Source organism: Callionymus lyra, chromosome 9 (assembly GCF_982586985.1).
Source record: "Callionymus lyra chromosome 9, fCalLyr1.hap1.1, whole genome shotgun sequence".
Classification (NCBI taxonomy): Eukaryota; Metazoa; Chordata; class Actinopteri; order Syngnathiformes; family Callionymidae; genus Callionymus; species Callionymus lyra.
This window is the reverse complement of record NC_141826.1, coordinates 16,672,792-16,686,734: the sequence shown is the minus strand read 5'-3', so window position 1 is coordinate 16,686,734 and position 13,943 is coordinate 16,672,792. Positions and strand designations below refer to the sequence as shown.

Genomic DNA, 13,943 nt, shown 5'->3' with positions numbered 1-13,943 from the left:
GAGAGGATACAATAGACTCTAAAAGCTTTTTAAAGCTGATGTTTGGACATATTTTGGTTTCAAAACTAATGAAAGCAGTTACGACTTCGTCAAGAGTCACATGGTCTGTAAATTCTGTAAAGTACTCGACAATACTACAAATATATACTTGTTCCTAGAGTATCGCAGTAGATTATATATATATATTTATATTAGCTCTGATTCAATTAAACTAGCTCTGAAATTACGACACTGTATCAAAAACCTCATGAACTGTTTCACAAAACACCGGTGTCATATTGAAAAGTTTATTTTAAACATTGCAAATGTTGAAACTTATTCTACTGTACTACTCAACTTTCAGAAAAACATGCAACGATAACATGATTAAGTAGCTCGGTAATCTTTTGGTTATGTCTGGTTACACCAACATTTTTATATTGAATTTAAAAGACTACAAATGAGAAAGTATTGAATTTAGAAAATCTATTTTTTTAATATTTGGAATTAGAATATAAAACTTTATGTGTAAAAATAATTGATTGAAAATATTATATAAATACAATCCAAACATTTTCAACAATTTTATATTTAACCATTTAATATTTGAATACGACTGATATTCAAATGACATGTCAATCAAATGCAATTTGGCTCAATAATAATAATAATAATAATAGTGATAAAAATATTTCACGAGAAAATGTTGTTAATAAAAAGCCAAAGAAAAGGTTTATTTTATCACGCTTAGGGTTTAGATCAACCCTAAATACCAATAATTCAAAAGAGCACCAACAAGCTGATCTTACTTCAAAATTGACGTGTCCGTTGGGCAGTCGGTTGGCACATCCTTCATTGAGAAAGTAGATATCCTTGATCAGCAGACTAAAGAAGGGGATCACAATCTGGGGAGTGGAAAGATTATTAAGTTTGGCAATAAAAAAAAGTATATTTAGCTAAGATTTAAAAGTGTTAGTGCCTGTAAAACAACACTGTCAAACTGCGGCAACCTGCTAACAGATGGAGCCCATTGCTATCAATAATATGTCAATGCTCAATAAAAAGGCGAATTCATATGAATGTAATTAATGTGGTCTGTAAATGAGCTGCTTGGCAGAGGTCTGCGCTTCCGTATCTTTACTGACACATACCCTCTCTCTGTTGCTGTTGGCGGTCTGAGAGCGGTGGGCGGCGCCCCTCAAGGCAGTTCTGTAGTTGTAAAAATTTCCAGTCGGATCCATTTGATGCTGTTGAAAATTGACCAAAAAAACATCAGTGTGTTCCTTGTAGCTCAGATTTAAGACCAGCTCCGTGTTTACCTCCAGGATGAAGAACTTGGCCGTCTTGGCTTTCCCCCAGGTCTTCTTGAGGCGTGACACCGGACTCATGTTCATCCCAGCTGGAAGGTTGTCATTGGTCAGTAAACTGTCAGGACGAGTGTCAGAGGAGGGAAGACTCACAGATGATGGCCATGAGAGAGTTGAAGTTCCCGATGTTGAAACACTCTCTGGCCACGTCGATGAAGAACTCGATGACTTGTGCTCGCTGCTTCTTCTTCGCTGGCTGTCAAGACGACGCACACGTTAGACGAAACCTCAAGAAAGTTATTTTCTTCACTGCTTTACTCTAGTTCACTATTTAAAAAAATTAAATATATTTCATTGAGGGACCATCAAACCAGAATAACAACAAACAATTAATTTTATTTTTTAAATTAAATCTGAAACTCTACATAAAATCACATTATTTAGGTTTTCATACATTATATTAAAAGTTAATCATGTATATATAGATATATATGAAATAAGTGCACCTTATGACCAAATATATATTTTTAAACTCTAACTCAAAGTATAAATGTAACTAAGCATTTTATACACTTAAGAGAAAATTAAGTAAATAGATTTTTTTTCATTCTTGTCATTTTCGCCTGTTTCACCCTGTCTGCACTCTCTTCTTCACCTGGCTTTGTTAAACTATTTTATTATAATCTTTTATTATCTTGTTAATACTGTTATATTGCTGTTCTCATTGTTTTCTTTATTGCCCTTATTATTATTATTGTTCTCATTATTTTATTATTGTTATCATTACATTATTATTAGTGTTATTATTATATTATTATTATTGTTATTATTATTATCATCATCATCATCATCATACATTTTTACAAGTATTATCATCATTATTATTATAATTTGTTTTTTCCCATTCATTCTTATTCAATTTAATACAATTGAAACCAATACTTTTTGAAATATATTTATTTTTGTATGTAAACATTTTACTCAGTTTCTTAATTTAAAACCTTAATTCATTTTTGAATTTTTTTTACTTTATCATCTCTTCCACAGAATTATCATCATTTTTTACAAATCATTTTTTATCCCGGTTAAAAGGTATTTTAAAAAGTCTGTTCCACACATTACCCAGAAGCTCAGTGCATTATTATTTTATTTTCCTTTTTCACTCTTGCCAATTGCCCTCTCCACCTTCTTAAATCTTTCCTATGGCCACTGACCACTGCACAGTTTTGGTGCAACTGTAGTTGTGAAAATGGAAAACGCCTGTAATGACAATAACTCGCCACTAGGTGGTAGAAGATATTCTAAAACGTCACCTCTTTCTCACCCGGATTGTTTCAAGGGAATAATTGACACCCGGATTTTTTCTTTTTTCTTCAACTCACCATGCAGATCTCCGTGGCAACCAGGTAACACAGCCTGTTGAACCACCTGACGTAAGCCTCCAGGTTGGTGGTTTTCTTCTTCTGGTCACCGAAGCAAGGCTGTGGATGACGACACATGTGTGAGGAGATCAGGAAAAACTACCACAAGGGAATTTCACCGACACTAATGAGCTTCCTGTTCTTCTGGACGACCCCCATCTGACCACGCCAGCATAAATGACACAGACGGCAGGAATATAAAGTGATCGATACTAAGAGGCCGGAAAAACCACTAGAGATGTCGAAAGAAAAGGACAATAAAGCACCTGCGTTCCATCCAGAGGGTCTTTCTGAACAAAGGCCTGGACGAACTCCTCGGGTCCGATGTGACTCAGATGTTCCTGGAAAACACAGAGAGAAAGAAGGGATCCTCCCATTAATAACTCTTTCATTTCAGTAATGGAAGTCAATCAATAAGAGGAAGCGACGACTCAACGAGGTGATTCGTTTGAGTTATGTCTCCTCCGGTGATGCTATAAAAAGATGACTTCACGATCGCACAACCGGAGCCTCCTCGACACTCGTGGCAACACAACAGGGTCCAATGAAAATGTTCCTGTTTCACCATCTACTGTACGGTTTGTTCTTCGTCTGTGTTTGGAGCTGTCGGTTCGGATCCATCCACCGAGGGCTCTTTGTGTGGAGCCCAGGGCACGATACTGACTTCTGGGGGTGATGTCACAGCTCAGACAAGGGCACAAGCTCACTCAGGCGCACACACACACACACACACACACACACACACACACACACACACACACACACACACACACACACACACACACACACACACACACACACACACACACACACACACACACACACACACACACACACACACACACACACACACACACACACACACACACACAACCACCCCCAGATCCACGTGCCCACATCAAGACACACATGAGTGGAGGGAAGACATCGCACATGCAATGTGAGAGTCACTCTAGTGATCTGACTCTGAAACGTGATTTCTGTGGATTCCAATTCATAAAATTATGCATTGACTTGAGATTCTGCAGAACAAAACCTGACACCATCTTCACTTTCATTCCACGTTTGACCGACTTTTCTTTCACTATTTTTGATATATTTTTATGCATATCATGTGTACAAAATTCGAATTCCTAAAAAGTAAAAATTCAGGGAATATTGTCAAGAACTTGGCGAATAAAGCCAGTTTCAGATTTTTGATTCTGAAATATTTGAAGCATGATTCAACAAACTGATGTCACTGACATCTTGTAGAGAAAATAAAAATAAATGTTTTCAACAAGAATTACATTTGGAAGCCAAACTATTTCATTTTGTTCTCTTTTAGGATAGTTATGAATCTAAAACAACCGACAAATTTGACTGAAAATTAAATTTAAAAAAATTACACACAGATTTAAATTATTCGCATTGTTAAATCTCTTTGTTTTGCTTCTATTGCTAGCACAAAGCTGGTTAGCAACAAGGCTAATGGTAGCCGTAGCGGTCCAGTAATGTTGACGTCACTTTTACTTAAATAAAGACGATGCACTTCTATAATCCGACTTGTAAAGAACTGATGCCCTTAAAGTGGACTAAGTGTAGGCGGGTGAAACTTATTTATAAAACAAAAACGTTCGTCTTTAATTTAGTTGTTTACCTGCAGAGCAGAGGCTATCGCAGACGGACAGAGCTAATCTAGCTCAAGCTAACGGCTACATGCAAGGCTAAAGATCTTTGCTTTAAAAGTCCTATTGTTGGCAATAATACGCTTCATCGGCGTCATGTTATCGTACAATTCTGAATTCGGGGGCAGGAGTGGAGTAAAAGTATCATGATGTTCTGTTCTATGTTAGTTTTTGTATGTTTTGTCTTTGTTATTTTTCTTTGATCTATGTTCTTTATCTTTATCTTTAGACTTAGATTGTATCATCTTGTTGTTTCTCTTTATTTCTCTTTGTTCTTGTTCTTATTTTATTTTGATTATTTTTAAAGAAAAATTGCTGTATTTGCTGTGGATAATTCGAACAAAAACAATTTCCCGAAAGAGACCTCCTGAGGGATCAATAAAGTTCTACCTAACCTAACCTAAATCTTCATATATTGTTGAATAGTCTTTGTTCGACGACATTTGTATAATTTAACAAGATTGTTTCTGGCTCCCCCCAGTGTCAGAACAGTGTAACTGAATTGTCGTGCAACCTCTGTTGCCACATACTGCATGTACATTTGTTAGGTAATTGTTAAAACAAAATCAAATCAACTATTATAGTATATACGAAAAGAAAAACAAAGTCAAAATGTTGTTGTTTAAACAAACATTTCCGTTTTGAGGAGCAGTGAAGGTGCTCTCTGGACTCTAACCCTACAGCTCCCCCAATTCCTCTCCTCCCACCTCATCCCATCTTGTTAGCGTCTTCCCCTCTGCCCTCCCTGTGACCCACATACAGTCGGCCTCTCTTACCAGCTCCACGTGGGTGAGCTGCTGTGCCAGTGTGTACGGGTCGTTGCAGATGGAGAGCATGTCCTTCTGGATGGGCGGCGGTTTGTTCTTGAAGGCCACCAGCTTGTCAGAGATGGAGGAGGCGTTGATGGAGACCTTGACGATGCTCTCCTCCCCCTGAGCCATCAGAGCCAGCCTCTGGCTCAGCTTCTGCAGGACCCCGTTCAAGGTTTTCCAGTAGGCCTGGAGAAGAAGAGGATGAAGAGGAGAACGTTTGATGATCGTGGACCAGATACATCAGAGGGTCATGTTTGAAAACATTGTTCTTATTAAAAAATAATAATAAAAATGACTATAATAACATTAACTATACAGCAATAGTAGTAGTAGTATAACTTTTATTGTTGTAAGATTATATTACTATTATCATTATTATAATTTCACAATTGTGGCACTATGTTGTGTAATCGTTAAAATTGTTACATAACTCTATTTTCATAGTGTTATTTTATTTATTGTTATTTCAATATAATTATTTCCATTATATTGTTCATCGTTAATACTTCATTATCGTAATATCATTTCTATCATTATTATCTTATTTTGTAATAACATAATCACTATAATTTTGTTAATATCTTTATCATCATAATATTGTAATATGATTTTTACCTTTACATTGTTACATTGTTACTATCTTCATTATCTTAATATTGTAATTACATAATTACTGTTATATGTCATATTATTATTATCTTTATCATCATAATATCGTAATATAATTTTTACCTTTACATCGTTACTATCTTCACTATCATAAAACTATCATATCGTAATATTGTAATATCATAATATAATTATGGCTGTTATATTGTTACTATATTTATTATCGTCATTTCATTATCACCGTTATATTGTTACATTGTTACTATCTTTAATATTGTAATATTGTCATATAATAAAAACCTATAATTATTTCTTTATTAACGTTTTATTCTTATATCTTTACCATCTTTATCTTCGTAAAATATGCTAATATCATTATTACTATTATATCGTTACAGTCGTCATTATCGTAATAATGTTATCATCGTAATATTGTTATAGCTTTACAATCTTTTTTTTATCATAATATCGTTATTGTCGTAATATTGTTATTACTCCTTTATTGTAATATTGCAATCATCATCATAATAGTTGTAGTTATTATTTTATAACGTGTTCATAGGGTTTCATTTGTTATCTAGACAAATATTTTCTCTCATACATTCTCTTTTTAATTTTAAACCGCAATTTGAATATGAAATACTGTATCTTTAAATAAATGTTTTATATTATAATTATATATAAAATAGCATTTAACAAAAACATTTCTTCATATATTTTTTTTTAATTTAACCCCATCGTCTATTTTTTGGGGGTATTTTTCCTCAAATTAGAGCAGAAAAAAAGAAGAGAAAATCACTTTCTTATCCTTGTTAACCTCATTTAAAAATCCTGGTGAGTGTGTTCCACACATTACCCAGAAGCCTCCAGCCCCAAACACGAGAAACTGTAAATAACTGCACATCCATCAGCGGCGCGTCCTCCCCTTCTTTCTGTCCTGTGTTCACCTCCTTCGGTTTTTTTTTTTCTTCCTCTACCTCTCTGACCGCTTGACCCTCCTGCTTTACCTCTCCGCTCGTTCCCATCCCCCCCTTTTTTTTTCTCCAGCCGTCCCCGGAGGCTGCAGGGACCACTCCTCCAGCATCCCCCTGCTCTGATCTGGTTTCCTCTCCTGCCGTGTAAGATTGTGCAACACCGCGGCTACACTCTCTCGAGCGCCGCTCTCTCCTGCGGCCCCGGTGACGGTAATTGAATTCCACTGCACATCAGTGCCCCCCGTCCACCCGTCCCCCCCCAACCCGGGGTTCTCTGGAGCGTAATGACCACAGGTACACACTTAATGCTACATTGATTTCCAGGAGACAATCTGGAGATAGTATTCAAGCCGGTACCAAGAACGTGCCTTTCTATTTGAAAAGAGACGCTAGCGATGCTAGTCTCAAAATATGACGTTTTCAATTCACCGACCTCGTCACAGGGGGCTATCCTGCGGATGATGTCCTTCAGCACTCCCACCATTTTATCGTCCCGGAAGTCAGACGGGAACGTCTCCGTCCACTCGGTCAGCAGCTGCAGGATCTTGGGACCAAATTTTCGCACCTTTGCCTGCATTAAATAAATACAAATTAGCCTTTTTTTTGTCTAAATTCTCACCGCGATGGCTTTATGCTCTCATGACGCTCTACCTAATGAATGGTTTTAGCTGGGAGGAAGCCATGGGACCTACCAAGGACCTTCCAAGGTCAGAACTTTCTTAATAATCATCAATAACTCACAGATACATCAGATCGTTTCTGTCCCTTATTTTATCTTAAACAATGTCGATATAAGTCAGTTGTAATAAGAACCAGTTGAAGAACATACATGAACAAATTAATTCACATAAACAGAAGTTAAAAGTAAAATATAATCAAATATATACATCCCTGTATGATACTCTGGTAAGTATTTATATACATTAAACTCACTGTATATATTAACATTATATCAGAAATATATGTCAAATGCATTATCAAATCTTTGACTTCTTTATCAAATTGTGTATGTTGTGATGCTTTTTTTTCTTTTACATAATCATCTTTTAAAAATGAGGGCTTTAATATAATTAATTATATTTGTAAAAGTTGTGTTTAATTATAATTAAAATCATTTGAGAATGTTCTGTACTCATTTAAATTGTACTGTAATAAACGTTATTAAAATCTTTCAGCATGTTAGTAATTTCTAGATCTAAACGTTTTTTCTTTTTATCAAAAAATTGAAAACTTCCAAAAAAACAGGGGTTTAGAGGCACATATATAGAATACTTTCTCAATAGTATTTCATTCCCTTTAGAAACAAACTTGATAATTGGACGTTTCTTTTAACATCTGTTCAACAGACGCTCTAATTATTTTAAAGTTATGATAGAATAAGAAGAGTCACACATTTACTAACATGTATTATCACGATACAAGGGAAACACTATATTGTGATACTGTAGTAACAAGGATATATTTGTAGTATTGTCGAGTACTTGACTCTGGTGTTTCAGAATTTACAGACCACATGACTCTTGACGAAGTCGTAACTGCTTTCATTTGTTTTGAAACCAAAATATGTTCAAACATTAGCTTTAAAAGCTGCTGGAGTCGACTGTATCCTCTCGTCCTCAGTCATCACCAGAGGAAGGTATTTGTGTTGCCATTTAACGGACCGAAGTTTAATTGCAACACAAAATGAACAAAAGCTGTATAGATGGAATTGCAAATTTTTTTTTTTTTTTTTTCATACACAATTTATTGAAATATAAACCATAAAATAACAATTACAAAATAAAAGAATTAATACATAAAAAAGGTGTTTCCTCAGACCCTCTAATTCTTAGTAAACTTATTTTCGTATTAGACACCGACAACATAAAGCATATTTAACCACTGTGTTATCTCAGGGTCAATGTGACCCGAAGACCCGAAAAAACAAATGTGTGAGGCAACACAAGGGATACCACAAACCCATTTGTTTACGGGTCTTTGGCTCACCTTGACCCCCGAGATAACACAAGGGTTCATTACTGACCACCTCAGAGATTGGAGATATTTTCGACAAACACACACAGATATGACAACACACACATACAGATATCACGACACACACACATACAGATATCACGACACACACACAAACACACAAACAGATATTTTCCACACACACACAAACAGATTTTTTTCAACACACACACACACACACACACACACACACACACACACACACACACACACACACACACACACACACACACACACAGACACACACACACACACACACACACACACACACACACACACACACACACACACACACAGATATGACGACACACACACAAACAGATATTTTCAGCACACCCACACACACAAACAGATATTTTTAACACACACACACACACACACAGATATGACGACACACACAGATATTTTCGACACACCCACACACACAGACATATGACGACACAAACAGAGACACCGAGAGTAAACTAAGTGACTTGTGAACCGTCATCAGAGTGTGTGATCTGTCATCAGAGTGTGTGTGTGTGTTTGGTCATGAGTGTGTGTCCAAGTGTGGTGCAGTGCTGACCGTGTCCAGTGGGCTCTGGTCCAGCTGCTGCTGCTTGACGCACAGCTCACACACTCGGTCCAGCAGCTCCGGAGGAGAGATGAACAAGCGAGCGCTCAGCAAGAAGGTGAAGACGTAAGCTTTCTGTGGAAGCAGACGACAGAGTCACTCGCTCGATATCTCACTCGATGGCGATGCAGCCACGAATCAGCTGTTCGCTCATTTTTGCTTCAAACATTTAAAGATCTTTGGAAAAAACACACTTTATGTGAAGATCTATGGGTTTAAAAACATCTTAAGACGTTTCTATTTGGCTTTTCCTTGATTTTCTGGAACTCCTGTTGTGTTATCAGTTTTATCTTGATCTTTAAAGTATATACTTTTTTGAGTATTGTTTTGATTGTTTAAGCGCTTTGTGACCCTGGTCTAGAAAAGCGCTATATAAATAAATATTACTTACTTACTTACTTTAAATAGAGCTTTATACTGGAATCTGTTTTGTCAACTTACTTTTTATTATGTACAGAATATTTATAGGTCTTTATTGTGTATTTTGTACACAAACAACCCTGAACTGTGAATGAAAACTAAATAAAAATGTTATTTAGGATTTTATTGTTTAATTTTTTCAGAACGTAATTGAATAAAAGTATTTCCATCTATTAAAAAAGCCATTAAAAAAACAATTTTATTCTAGTAAATAAGTTTATTATAGAATATCATACGTTTGTTAAATATATATATAAAAATATATCATTTTACTATAATAAAATAATCGTTTTCATTTAAAAATGAAGGGTTGCTTGGGAACCAATAATTATATGAAACTTAAATTCACACAAAATAAGTAAATTGAATTAATTAAATGTGTAATTGAGTGATATAAAGTCATTTTTACAGCATATAATCAACTTTTTTGATTTTCTGCTCATTTTTTAAAATAATACCTTTAGGAGGAGTTCATCTGTGTTTGATATTAAAAATGAATACAACTTTTGTAAGTTTTAAGATTCAATTTTGACCCGTTTTTATTGTCTTTATTTGGGCCGTTTCTCAATATTCCCTAAGTAAAATGAAATAAAATAGAAACAGATGCCGTTAAATAAGCTATATGATGAGTCAGCTTTAATGTAAATGCTTAAAAACTGAAATAATATACAATTACACTGAGCTTTCGATAGAGAAGAGAGTAAAAACTTTCCAGTAAAAGAGAAAATAAGAGGAAAATTTGGTTTATTCCATCATTTAATTGTAGGTAATTCAGTGTATATACGAAAGACGAATGGTATTTACATCTGAAGCTTTAATCCTGAGCGACAATTGAAGGTTTTCTTCTCGTGTGTTTATTTGAGCGTCTGAGCAAATGAACGGTTATTTAAAAAACGTCTCTACCTCCGGGTAGTAGTCGGCGGTCGGCACCAGGTTCTGGATGAGCGTCTCCAGCGAGGCGGAGGTTATCGGGGGTCCATCGGCCAGGCAGGCCACCGACCCCTGGCCCTCCGGCGCCGCCTCCTCCTCCTCCTCCTCCCCGGGCTCAGCGCAGGCCAGATGGGGGCTGAAGCCACCGGGGGTGGTGAACATGGTGCCTGAGCACACGGTCCGGGGCATTCCTGGCTGGACAACAAACACCACAACATGAGATACGAGACCAGACCATAAGTACAATTGACTTTGTGACGTTCTCACTGCTTTAAATCAACCCCCCCCACCCGTCTCCCATTCACGGGGGCTCGCCGCCGTCGCACAAAGACGACTCCCCAACAGCTGCCACGTCTTTGAAAAAGACACAGAGGCGAGTAAAAAAAAAGAAAAAAAAGTGGGTCACTCAGTCGCCGTGGAGACGTGACGGCGAGCACTTCAACATGTTGTTGCCTCAGAGAGAAGAGCTCCGTCAGGTGGATGAACATCAGCTTCCAGACATCCCATAATGCATCAGTGGCTAACTTTGGCGTCACTCCGGTTGTCATGGTGACCTGTTCAAGCCCAGTCGCATTTTCTAAGCGAGGTTTGAAGAATTCTTGAATCAGCCTCAACAGGTTATTTTAACCCGATATTTAACGTTGGATTAATCATATTTGACTCGTGTTTAAGATCAGGTTTAATCGAAGGGTTGGTGGACATTTTGTCTTCATCTGTGATATTTCATTTTCAAACAAAACCTCTTGAAATGTGAGTATGTATGTGAGTAAAAATGTGTCTTTATTTCCTTATTTGTAATTCAAGTTAAAGGATATTAACGATAGCATGAAATAATAGCTGAGGTTACCCACCACACAATAATAAGGTTCTAAGAAAGTATCGAAACACTTGAATATTGATTTTTTTACAGTATCGATTTGCAGGTTAATTATTTACAATTAACCTGCAAAGTGTTTGTTCATTTTTGTGTTGCAATGCAAATTAAACTAACAATTTAATCCCATGAGATCACAGCGATGCCTGAGGACGAGAGGATACATTTGACTCTGGCAGCTTTTAAAGCTGATGTTTGGACATATTTTGGTTTTAAAACAAATGAAATCAGTTACGACTTCGTCAAGAGTCATGTGTCGTGTATCACGATATATCGTATGTTCGCTCCTGTATCGTGATATGTATCGTATCGTCAATAATGATATCAACTGAAGGTCGTTTCTTTGGTAAAAATGTTAGTGAGAGTTGATAGATTTTCAAGATTGATAATTATCTGTAGTTCCTTGTAGATTTCAAAAGACTTTGGAGGTTCGTCACGAACAGCTTTTCACCGCTAACAACTAGCAAAACATGTAAACCTGACTTAAATAAATCAACTTTCATTTGATAAAAATGATTTTAAAGGACTGAAAAAAGGCTTGAGCTTTTTGCACTGAGACAATTGATTACTTATGATATGTGAAAGGAGTTCCTTGGCAGGTGTAAAGTATTTCCTGTCAACATGCCTTTTAGATTTTATTATTTATGAAAAAAAACAACACTTTTAGTTCCAAAAAGCACTACAGGAAGAGAGGTTTAAACTAAATGTATCTGCTTCAGAGAGTTTATGTTAAAACATCAATTTAACTTTAACAGTTATGGAACATTTCAAATGTTGAAATTTATTTTTTGGAATAATTTATTCAATTACTTGTATATTAAGAGTTTTTTTTTATTTTTTTTAAATAGATTCATATAAAAAATGTGATTTTTTTCAAAACCATTTAAAAAAAAAGTCAATATATAGAGTTCAATATTGTAACTCAAATGTTTTAAATAAATATTCCAATATTTCGTTCATTTGTAACCTTTTATATTCAACATAAAAATGTATATGTAAAGAAAAGCTTTGAATTTATTTTATTAATTTACGAATAAAGATCCCCCAAATACAACCTTTGGATATAGAAAACTATGGAATTGAATTATCTGAAAATGAATTCCATTAAAGTTCCATTAAATAAGTGACATAATTGTAAATTCAATCCTTCAATATTATGATATACGTTGATAGAGCGTCTCTCTCTGTTGTGTCTAACGTCCAGAAAGAGCAACAACAGGCTCAAAAACGAAAGAAACCAGACTTATGGATCCATCCTTTGTGACCTTCTCCTTCCTTCCCTCCCCCGCCGGCTGATCATCTGTCTTGATAAAGCGGAGTCGTTCCCCGGGGGGTGAAAGGTCAAGCACACACGCTGGCCTGCAGAAGTGCAGCTTCCAGTCTTAAGTTTCCCGTGCGAGGATCTCGGCTTCCTGTCGTCGTCGTGCTCGCTCACCATCGGTGTTTGAACGCCGGAGACTTGTGAGAGGAGGAGGAAGAAGAGCTTTTACAAGCTTCCTTCCCTCTTTTACCACCGACAACCACGTCTCGTTACTCATGTTGTGGCCGGAGACGTCTTTGCTCTCCAGCATCACATCTTCTCTTCGGAGAAAACAACATGTTTTTCTCAACAGTACTGTATCAATACTTAATAGCACTGTATTGATATTTATGTCAAAATATATTCCTTTTTTTTGTGTGGGCTTTAAATCATACTTTATGTTTCTCATAGTTATTTTATGCTTTAAACTTAAAATTATGATCAAGTGAAAATTAAAATCTATTGTTGGAGCCTCAGCCTATCCCAGTTTCATTGGGTGAGAGGAGAGGGACACCCTGGACAGGACGCTACCGGGCACACAAAAGACACAACCATTCACTCGCATACTCATACCTATGGACAATTTCTGTATGTTTTTGGACTGTGGGAGGAAACTGGAGTACCCGGAGTAAACCCATACAACACGAGGAGAACATACAAAGTGCACACAAAGAGGTCACAAGTTGACCCCCTCCTGACCTGGAAGTGAACCGGCAACCTTCTCCCTGTGAGACGACCGTGCTAACCACTGCGCCGCCGTGCGCCCGATATTCAAATTAAGTGTAAATAAAACAATTTGATTATTATTATTTTTTAATCTACAATTAACATGCGGATATTCAGTGTGTTTGTCCATTTTTGTGTTGCAATTAAACTTCCGGCCACTAGATGGCAGCAGTCATTATGTCCACAGCTAAACCAACAATTAAAATAAGTTGTTTGATGGTTAGTATTTCCATAAAAATGTGTGTGAAATGAAATAATTACATAAATAATATATAATTGCAGTCGTTCAACCTATGAA

General features: G+C 36.3%; 1 protein-coding gene across 1 annotated transcript in view; it reads right to left on the bottom strand.

Annotated features, from left to right (window-relative positions):
- LOC148072043 (ras-GEF domain-containing family member 1C-like) overlaps window positions 1-13,943 on the bottom strand; it is a 33,668-nt gene that overhangs the window by 2,447 nt on the left and 17,278 nt on the right. The window contains exons 2-11 of the mRNA XM_087799020.1: window positions 10,719-10,940; window positions 9,348-9,470; window positions 7,203-7,340; window positions 5,151-5,372; window positions 2,974-3,048; window positions 2,669-2,767; window positions 1,440-1,542; window positions 1,299-1,378; window positions 1,131-1,226; window positions 789-884 (exon numbers count right to left, since the gene is read on the bottom strand). Of these exons, the coding sequence (XP_087655146.1) occupies window positions 789-884; window positions 1,131-1,226; window positions 1,299-1,378; window positions 1,440-1,542; window positions 2,669-2,767; window positions 2,974-3,048; window positions 5,151-5,372; window positions 7,203-7,340; window positions 9,348-9,470; window positions 10,719-10,934 (1,248 nt within the window). The 5' untranslated portion in view covers window positions 10,935-10,940. The remainder of the gene's footprint in view (window positions 1-788; window positions 885-1,130; window positions 1,227-1,298; window positions 1,379-1,439; window positions 1,543-2,668; window positions 2,768-2,973; window positions 3,049-5,150; window positions 5,373-7,202; window positions 7,341-9,347; window positions 9,471-10,718; window positions 10,941-13,943) is intronic.